Source organism: Piliocolobus tephrosceles, chromosome 10, assembly GCF_002776525.5.
Source record: "Piliocolobus tephrosceles isolate RC106 chromosome 10, ASM277652v3, whole genome shotgun sequence".
Classification (NCBI taxonomy): Eukaryota; Metazoa; Chordata; class Mammalia; order Primates; family Cercopithecidae; genus Piliocolobus; species Piliocolobus tephrosceles.
The window spans coordinates 8,033,505-8,043,791 of NC_045443.1; the positions used below are offsets into that span (position 1 = coordinate 8,033,505).

The 10,287-nt window shown below is 46.8% G+C and overlaps 1 protein-coding gene across 1 annotated transcript in view; it reads right to left on the reverse strand.

The window, feature by feature from the left end:
• The window catches only part of CLEC4C (C-type lectin domain family 4 member C), a 19,675-nt gene extending 11,703 nt beyond the window's left edge, over nucleotides 1–7,972 (reverse strand). The window contains exons 1-3 of the mRNA XM_026450723.1: nucleotides 7,711–7,972; nucleotides 7,018–7,110; nucleotides 476–586 (exon numbers count right to left, since the gene is read on the reverse strand). Coding sequence (XP_026306508.1) covers nucleotides 476–586; nucleotides 7,018–7,110; nucleotides 7,711–7,741 — 235 coding nt within the window. The 5' untranslated portion in view covers nucleotides 7,742–7,972. The remainder of the gene's footprint in view (nucleotides 1–475; nucleotides 587–7,017; nucleotides 7,111–7,710) is intronic.
• Nucleotides 7,973–10,287: the final 2,315 nt, after the last annotated feature.

The following is a 10,287-nucleotide window of genomic DNA, read 5'->3' on the forward strand; positions in this document are numbered from 1 at the left end:
TTTTTTTTTTTTTTTTTTTTTTTTTTTTTTTTTTTTTTGAGACAGAGTTTCACTCTTGCTGCCCAGGCTGGAGTGCAATGGTATGATCTCAGCTCACCGCACCCTCCACCTCCTGGGTCCATGAGATTGTCCTGCCTCAGCCTCCCGAATACTTGGAATTACAGGCATGCACCGCCACGCCCAGCTAATTTTTTTGTATTTTTAGTAGGGACAGGGTTTCTCCATATTGGTCAGGCTAGTCTCGAACTCCCAACCTCAGGTGATCCACCTGCCACACCCTCCCAAAGTGCTGGGATTACAGGCATGAGCCACCGCGCCCGGCCTGAGGTGTCTATTTAAGACACCAAGTAGATAAAGAGTGCATTAGGAAAAACCAGGCCTCAGTTGATAGTTTTAGTGCTGAAGATAATAAACCATCAGACTAGGAATTTGATTAATAGCAAGGGAAGTCTTGTTGCTCATTGCAGAGTTGTACCTTCCATGTCCTTTCCTTCCATGACGCAGGTCAGGCTTGGATAATACTGTTGATACTCTTGTAACTTGGACAGCTGCTTGACAGTTTTGCTATGCCTAAAATTGTGACTCACTGGGAAAGAGAAAGCAGAGTTAGTTCTCATTCTTTTTTTTTTTTTTTTTTGGAGACAGAGTCTTGTTCTGTTGCCCAGGCTGGAGTGCAGTGGCGTGATCTCAGCTCACTGCAAGCTCTGCCTCCTGGGTTCACGCCATTCTCCTGCCTCAGCCTCCCGAGTAGCTGGGACTACAGGCGCCCACTACCACGCCCCGCTAATTTTTTTTTGTATTTTTCTTAGAGACGGGGTTTCACCGTGTTAGCCAGGATGGTCTCGATCTCCTGACCTCGTGATCTGCCCGCCTCGGCCTCCCAAAGTGCTGGGATTACAGGCGTGAGCCACTGCGCCCAGCAGTTCTCATTCTTTTAAGTGGAGCTATGTTGTGCTATACAACCTTATGCTGTGGCCAGGCACAGTGACTCACGCCTGTAATCCCAGCACTTTGGGAGGCCAAGGTGGGAGAATCACTTGAGGTCAGGAGTTCAAGACCAGCCTGGCCAACATGGTGAAACCCCATCTCCACCAAAAATATAAAAATATAAATATATTTTTATTTATATTTAAATATAAAAAACAAAATTAGCCAGCTGGCCAGGCGCAGTGGCTCACACCTATAATCCCAGTGCTTTGGGAGGCTGAGGCTGGTGGATCACTTGAGGTCAGGAGTTCGAGACAAGCCTGACCAACATGGTCTACTAAAACTACAAAAATTAGCTGGACATGGTGGCGGGCACCTGTAATCTGAGTTACTTGGGAGGCTGAAGCAGGAGAATTGCTTGAACCCAGGAGGCGGAAGTTGCAGAGAGCCGAGATCGTACCATTGCACTCCAGCCTGGGTGACAGAGCAAGACTCCATCTTAAAAAAAACAACTAGCCAGGCGTGGTGGCAGGCGCCTGTAATCCCAGCTGTTCAAGAGGCTGAGGCAGGAGAATCACTTGAACTCGGAAGGCACAGATTTCAGTGAGCCAAGATCGTGCCATTGCACTCCAGCTTGGGTGACAAGAGTGAAACTCCATCTAAAAAAAACAAAACAAAACAAAAAAATAACCTTATGGCCGGACATGGTGGTTCACACCTGTAATCCCAGTACTTTGGGAGACCAAGGCAGGCAGATCACCTGAAGTCAGGAGTTCAAGACCAGCCAGGTCAACATGGTGAAACCCTGTCTCTACTAAAAATACAAAAATTAGGTGGGCGTGGTGACACATGCCTGTAATTCCAGCTACAGCTACAGAGTCTGAGGCAGGAGAATCACTTGAACCTGGGAGGTGGAGGTTGCAGTGAGCAGAGACTGTGCCATTGCACTCCAGCCTGGGCAACAGAGTGAGACTTTGTCTCAAAAAAAAAAAGGCCGGGTGCAGTGAATCCAACCAATTTCAGAGGCCAAGGCGGGCAGATCACGAGGTCAGGAGTTCAAGACCAGCCTGACTGACATGGTGAAACCCTGTCTCTACTAAAAATACAAAAATTAGCCAGGCGTGGTGGTGCATGCCTGTAATCCCAGCTACTCAGGAGGCTGAGGCAGGAGAATTGCTTGAACCTGGGAGGCGAAGGTTGCAGTGAGCCAAGAGCACGCCACTGCACTCCAGCCTAGCAACAGAACGAGACTCCATCTCAAAAATAGTAATAATAGGCTAGGCATGGTGGCTCATGCCTGCAATCCCAGCACTTTGGGAGACTGAGGCGGGCGGATCACGAGGTCAGGAGATCAAGACTATCCTGGCTAACACGGTGAAACCCCATCTCTACTAAAAATACAAAAATTAGCCGGACGTGGTGGCGGGCGCCTGTGGTCCCAGCTACTTGGGAGGCTGAGGCAGGAGAATAGCACGAACCTGGGAGGCAGAGCTTGCAGTAAGCTGAGATCGAGCCACTGCACTCCAGCCTGGGTGACAGAGCGAGACTCCATCTCAAAAAAATAAGAAGAAGAAGAAGAAATAATGGGCCAGGCGTGGTGGCTCACGCCTGTAATCCCAGCACTTTGGAAGGCCAAGGCAGGCGGATCACAAGGTCAGGGGATCGAGACCATCCTGGCTAACATGGTGAAACCCTGTCTCTACTAAAAATACAAAACAGTAGCTGGGTGTGGTGGCAGGTGCCTGTAGTCCCAGCTACTCAGGAGGCTGAGGCGGGAGAATGGCGTGAACCCGGGAGGCTGAGCTTGCAGTGAGCTGAGATTGAGCCACTGCACTCCAGCCTGGGCGACAGAGCAAGACTCCATCTCAAAAAAGAATAATAATAATAATAAAAATAGGCCAGGCGCGGTGGCTCAAGCCTGTAATCCCAGCACTTTGGGAGGCCGAGACGGGCGGATCACGAGGTCAGGAGATCGAGACCATCCTGGCTAACACGGTGAAACCCTGTCTCTACTAAAAATACAAAAAAAACTAGCCGGGCGAGGTGGCAGGCACCTGTAGTCCCAGCTACTCGGGAGGCTGAGGCAGGAGAATGGCGTAAACCCGGGAGGCGGAGCTTGCAGTGAGCTGAGATCCCGCCGGCCACTGCACTCCAGTGCGGGTGACAGAGCGAGACTCTGCCTCAAAAAAAAAAAAAAATAATAATAATAATAAAAATAATAAATCATAATAAAATAGCCTTATGCTTTTACAAATTCTGCAATGCCTCTCTCATCCCATTTCAAGCCATATTGTTCTTTTCTCATGCTTCTTTCTCTGCAGGCCCAGTAAAAAATATGTCGTCAACCCTTTCTTCTATTAATTTATCTTGTTTGTTTATAAGTTTGCATGTGTATATGTCTTGGTCTCCCCCTACTATAACATACAGTCTAGTGAAGGAATTTCATTGTATTCATGCTATATACCCAGCACCTAGAAAAGTGGCCTGCTCATGGTAGGTGTTCAGTAAGCATTTGGTGATTACTAGGTAACAGCATCTGATTCTATTAATCCTGAAATATCACAGGTCTTTTGGTTTTTCTAAAGTTTTCTGATGGCTGTAACTGTAAGTAAACCATTTGGGTCAAATCAAATATAAGGTAAAACCTAACCTTTTGGAAACATTTAGACATCTTTCACTAAAAATGATCTCTTTTGTTCACTGGCACGCACATAGAGCAAGATCTGACTTTTCACTTATCCTCACTTAATTCTTTATTCATGTATTTCATCATTCTGATTTTGAGACTAAACCTAGTCAAACTCTTCTATTTTCTCTTAATTTATGTCGGTAAGTTCTTGCATGTCTTCTTTCCTCTCAAATAATTAAATAACCATCTTGTATTAGTCCGTTTTCGCATTGCTATAAAGGAATACCTGAGACTTGGTAATTTATAAAGAAAAGACATTTTACTGGCTCACAGTTCTGCAGATTGTACAGTAAGCATGGTGCCAGCATCTGCTCACCTTCTGGAGAGGCCTCAGGAAGCTTTCAGTCATAGTGGAAGGCAAAGCGGGACCCAGCATATCACATGGCAAGAGAGGGTGCAAGAGAGAGTGAAAGGGGCCGGGCGCGGTGGCTCAAGCCTGTAATCCCAGCACTTTGGGAGGCCGAGACGGGTGGATCACGAGGTCAGGAGATCGAGACCATCCTGGCTAATACGGTGAAACCCCGTCTCTACTAAAAAATACAAAAAAAAAAAAAAAACTAGCCGGGCGACGAGGCGGGCGCCTGTAGTCCCAGCTACTCGGGAGGCTGAGGCAGGAGAATGGCGTGAACCCGGGAGGCGGAGCTTGCAGTGAGCTGAGATCCGGCCACTGCACTCCAGCCTGGGCGGCAGAGCAAGACTCCGTCTCAAAAAAAAAAAAAAAAAAGAGAGAGAGTGAAGGGGAGGTGCAGATCTCACCCAAACTCAGAGCAAGAACTCACTCATTGCTTCGAGGAGGGCACCAAGCCATTCATGAGGGATCCACCTGCATGACTCAAAACCTCCTGCCAGGCCCCACCTCCAACATCGGGGATTTCAAATTTCAAGGGATAGTTGTCGCTTCCAAATTTCAAATTTTCAACATGAGACTTGGAAGGGACAACTATCCCCACCATATCACATCTTTAAGCCCTTTTGTCTCTTGCCCTTTGTTATAAAAAGCAAAGCAAAGTTTAACCGTAGTAATAATTCTGCTTGTTAGGGTTACATTGAAAACTGTGAGATGTATTTACAACTAGAAAGAAACTGAAGACTGTATCATCAACACATTTTTACTTGACACAGGAAGTCATTGTATTCAGTAACTTCCTCACAGATGTTTCATTTCTGTTTTTAATCATAATATTAGATAATAGAGCACATGTGGATACCCAAATAGTAAAGAGACAGTTGGGAAATTTCTCAGGTGTCACAAAAATATAAAACTTGGCAAAGGGAGTAGCAATTAAATAATAGTTTACTTTGTTTATTCTTCCATTGTATCACTGTATAAACTTTTTTTTTTTTTTTTTTTGAGACAGGGTCTCTCTGTCGCCCAGGTTGGAGTACGGTGGTAAGACTGTGGCTCACTGCAGCCTCAACTTCCTGGGCTCAAGCGATCCTCCTGGCCTCAACCTCCTGAGTAGCTGGGACCACAGGCACGTGCCACCAAGCCAAGTTATATTTTTTATTTTTTATAGAGACAGGGTCTCACTCTGTTGCCCAGGCTGGTCTTGAACTCCTCTCCTCAAGCAATCCTCCCACCTCAGCCTCCCAAAGTGCTGGGATTACAAGTGTGAGCCACTGCCTGGCCATATGAACAATTTTTCCTGTCATATTGGGAAGAATCTCACGTGAAGATTAAAACCCCACAGTAATACAATTACAGCATCATAGAAAGAATAATAGTTATGTTCCCAATAGACTTTTTTTTTAAAACAAAGGAGCAGATCAACTAGATGGTACCTACCATCAGCACTCCCATCAAAGTGGAGTTATTGTTATAGAATGAATTGCGTCCTCCCCAAGCTCATATGTGGAAGCCCTAAGGTCCAATTTGTGGTATTTGAAGATAGAGCCTTTGGGAGGAAATCAGGTTTAGATGAGGTGATGAGGGGTGTTCTCATGATGAGATGAGTACTCTTATAAGAAGAAACCGTGAAGAGCTGGCACTCCCTCCATCATGTGAGGACACAGCAGGAGGGCATCACCTGTAAGCCAGGAAGAGGGACCTCACCACACACAACCATCCTGGCATCCTCATGTCAGACTTCCAGCCTCCAGAACCATCAGAAAATAAATTTCTGTTTTTTTTTTTTTTTTTTTTTTTTTTTTTTTTTTTTGAGACGGAGTCTCGCTCTGTCGCCCAGGCTGGAGTGCAGTGGCCCGATCTCAGCTCACTGCAAGCTCCGCCTCCCAGGTTTACGCCATTCTCCTGCCTCAGCCTCCGGAGTAGCTGGGACTACAGGCGCCCGCCACCTCGCCCGGCTAGTTTTTTTTTGTATTTTTTAGTAGAGACGGGGTTTCACCGTGTTAGCCAGGATGGTCTCGATCTCCTGACCTCGTGATCCGCCCGTCTCGGCCTCCCAAAGTGTTGGGATTACAGGCTTGAGCCACCGCGCCCGGCCAAATTTCTGTTTTTTAACGCACTCAGTCTATGCGTTTTTTTGTTTCTGTTTGTTTTTTCTGTTTTGTTTTGTTTTGTTTTGTTTTGAGACAGAGTCTCACTCTGTCACCCAGGCTGGAGTGCAGTGGCGCGATCTCAGCTCGCTGCAACCTCTGCCTCCTGGGTTCAAGTGAGTCTCCTATCTCAGCCTCCCAAGTAGCTGGGATTACAGGCGTGAGCCACTGCGCCCAGCTAATTTATGTATTTTTAGTAGAGACGGGGTTTTACCATATGGTCCAAGCTGGTCTTGAACTCCTGACCTCAGGTGATCTGCCTGCCTCGGCCTCCCGAAGTGCTGGGATTACAGGCGTGAACTACCACACCTGGCCCAGTCTATGGTATTTTTTTTTTTTTTTTTTTTTTGAGATGGAGTCTCGCTCTGCCGCCCAGGCTGGAGTGCAGTGGCCGGATCTCAGCTCACTGGAAGCTCCACCTCCTGGGTTTACGCCATTCTCCTGCCTCAGCCTCCCGAGTAGCTGGGACTACAGGCGCCCGCCACGTCGCCCGGCTAGTTTTTTGTATTTTTTAGTAGAGACGGGGTTTCACCGTGTTAGCCAGGATGGTCTCAATCTCCTGACCTCGTGATCCGCCCATCTCGGCCTTCCAAAGTGCTGGGATTACAGGCTTGAGCCACTGCGCCCGGCCATTCTATGGTATTTTGTTTCGGCAGCCCAAGCTGACCAAGACAGTTATGATCACATTTAGAAAATGCAACTAAAACCAGGTAAAGAAAGCTGGAAGTACAGACAATTATCCAAAATACTGAAAAATAGTAATAACTTATTTTATGAAAAACATGGCCTTCTCAGTTAGGGTTGCCCTTTTATGTCTAGAAAGGGGAACCTGTTTCTTCAGGAAATCTATAGAATGTGACTGGGAAAAGGACCAAGAGATGACTGCACTCCAGCCAAGAACTTACCCACAGAACTCACGGTGAAACAGACACAGAGGAGCAAGATGGATACGACTGCCACAGACCAGGCCTTCAACTGGAACCACCAGACTCCTTTCTCTGTCAGATCAGCAAGACAAATGCACAGTCATAATCTCCACTGCCGAAGACCCAGGAAGCCAGAGTCCCAAAAATCTCAGAACAACAAAATCAGGCTATGATCAAAACTAATTAAAACAGAAAAAATGTGAAAGCAAGAAGAGATTACAGAAATTCTCTCAGAACAAATGACCAGTTAGTACCCTGGAACCCAAGACAAATCCAGGCAAAACTCATTCAGAGTAAACTGTACTTTCCAATTCCCTACTCTCTTTACCTTTGAATCGCACAGCCTTGGCCTCAAACTTCCAGGCTTAAGTGGTCCTCCTGCCTCAGTCTCTGAGTAGCTGGGACTTTAGGCATGTGCTTGCACGCCTGACCAAATTCATTTTCCTTTAAGGCCTTCTAGGCCCGAGTTTTTTTTGTTTGTTTGTTTGTTTTCTTTCATCTTTCCCTGATCCAAGTATCTTGGGTCCATACCTATTTCTATACTGAAATTATTATGATGTATGAAAAGCTGTCTATTTCTTCTTCCAAAGTCATCCCTATCACCTCAATGCCTGTTTCCCACTCCATCCTGCTGCTACTACCTTCCCTAGAACTGAGAAGATGAATGCTCACCTCGGTCTTGAGGCTCTTCTTCAGGCACCATTGTGTGTGCACACCCTTTGGACTTCCTCTGTGGGGAGATGCAGAAGCTCTTGTATCACTTTCCCTAAAGATGTGACTTTGGGGGGTCTGGTTCTTTCAAACAAGCCAAGCCCTTAGATCCTTCTTCGCCTACTCTTGCAAAGGAAGAGATGTGACTTAGGAGACTTTCTGCAGTGAGCTAAAGCTTTCAATTTAAAACATACATATGTTCAGAAATAAGGAAACACAAACAAGGAAATTGAGACATACATCAAAAACAGTTCATGGCTGCAGGTCTAATTTGTTTTTTTTTGTTTTTTTTTTTTTTTTTTGAGGCGGAGTCTCGCTCTGTCCCCGGGCTGGAGTGCAGTGGCCGGATCTCAGCTCACTGCAAACTCCGCCTCCCGGGTTTACGCCATTCTCCTGCCTCAGCCTCCCAAGTAGCTGGGACTACAGGCGCCCGCCAACTCACCCGGCTAGTTTTTTTTGTATGTTTTTAGTAGAGACGGGGTTTCACCGTGTTAGCCAGGATGGTCTCAATCTCCTGACCTCGTGATCCGCCCGTCTCGGCCTCCCAAAGTGCTGGGATTACAGGCTTGAGCCACCGTCCCCGGCCCTAATTTGTTTTTTTAGACAGGGTCTCACTCTGCCACCCAGGCTGGAGTGCAGTGGTGCAATCTCGGCTTACTGCAACCTCTGCTTCATGGGTTCAAGCGATTCTCCCGCCTCAGCCTCACGAGCAGCTGGGACTACAGGCATGCGCCACCGTGCCTAGCTAAGTTTTGTATTTTTAGTAGAGAAGGTAGTTCACCATATTGGCCAGGCTGGTCTCGAACTCCTGACCTCCTGCCGTTGCACTCCAGCCTGGGCAACAAGAGCAAGACTCCATCTCAAAAAAAAAAAAAAAAAAGCCTCTTTCTTTTGTAATTTGCCCAGTCTCAGATGTCTTGTTTTTTTTTTTTTTTTTTTTGAGGCGGAGTCTCGCTCTGTTACAGTCCAGGCTGGAGTGCAGTGGCCGGATCTCAGCTCACTGCAAGCTCCGCCTCCCGGGTTTACGCCATTCTCCTGCCTCAGCCTCCCGAGTAGCTGGGACTACAGGCGCCCGCCACCTCGCCCGGCTAGTTTTTTGTATTTTTTTTTTAGTAGAGACGGGGTTTCACCGTGTTAGCCAGGATGGTCTCCATCTCCTGACCTCGTGATCCGCGCGTCTCGGCCTCCCAAAGTGCTGGGATTACAGGCTTGAGCCACCGCGCCTGGCCAGATGTCTTTATCAGCAGTGTGAAAATGGACTAATACAGCCTCCCAAAGTCCTGGGGTTACCATTGTGAGCCACCATGTGCCCGGCCACTGCTGAGTAATCTTAATTAGAGAAAATCCATTATAGCCTGTGCTACTCAAATGGAGATGTTTGGTTGAAGGATGGTTACAACTACTGGTGAAACAGACACTGAGAAATAAATAACCTAGGTATTCCAGAATCTTCCCAGAGTTCAACTGAGATTTAATTGTAGAGTAGTGAGAAAAAAGTTTTGAGTTAGCAGCCGTCCATTGAGCTATTTTAGGACCCAGACCAATGAGATCCTTTCTAAGTTGTATACCTGCTGAAACAACTTAAAGTCCAGTTTGGTCTCTTGTCTACCTCCCACTTACAGTTCCCCAAACATCCCTCTGCCCCTGCCTCAGGGGTTCTCCCTGTTGCATTCCTCTGTCCTGGATTAAAATGTAGAGTATGAGGGTATTCCTTTGAATATACAATGCTAAGAAGAAAGAAGCAAAGGCAAAAATGAGAAAAATAATTTAAAATAGAACAAATTATAAAAGCAGAACGAATGACAAATCATTTTCTCAAAATAAAAGCAGAATTGCATGTAGACCCAGGTCAGGTGCGGACATTCCAGCAGAATGCTATGAGGATGACCAGAGTCTTGCAAAAGCTGCAGCTAAAGAGGACAAATCTAGATAAGAATTGGTAGACGGTTTGCTGACTTCCTCTTCTCCTGATTGATGAGGGAGGAAGTCCCACCCTAGGGTTATGGGATGGCTGAACACACAACACTTACTGGACAGATAAGACTGACAACAGTTTAGCTGCATGTACTCACGGCCTGAGGCAGGAGGGCACCACGCACCATGCAGGGTCAGACAGAGATTGCTCTTGGGAGAAGGGTGACTGTGGGAGGCAGGATCTGCTGTAACAAGAGGGTGAGGTGGCCCCTTGGTTCCTGAGGGAGGATGGGATTGGCTTCTTTAAAGAATTTTGTGACTGGGCGTAGTGGCTCGCGCCTGTAATCTCAGCACTTTGGGAGGCTGAGGTGAGCAGACTGTTTCAGGCCAGGAGCTCACGACCAGCCTGGCCAATATAGTGAAACCCCATCTCTACTTAAAATACAAAAAATTAGCCAAGCATGATGGCGCACGTCTGTAATTTCAGCTGCTCAGGAGGCTAAGGCATGAGAATCGCTGGAATCTGGGAGGCAGAGATTGCAGTGAGTCATGATCACACCACTGCACTCCAGCCTGGGTGACAGAGTGAGACTCTGTCTCAACAAAAAAAAAAAAAGAAAGAAA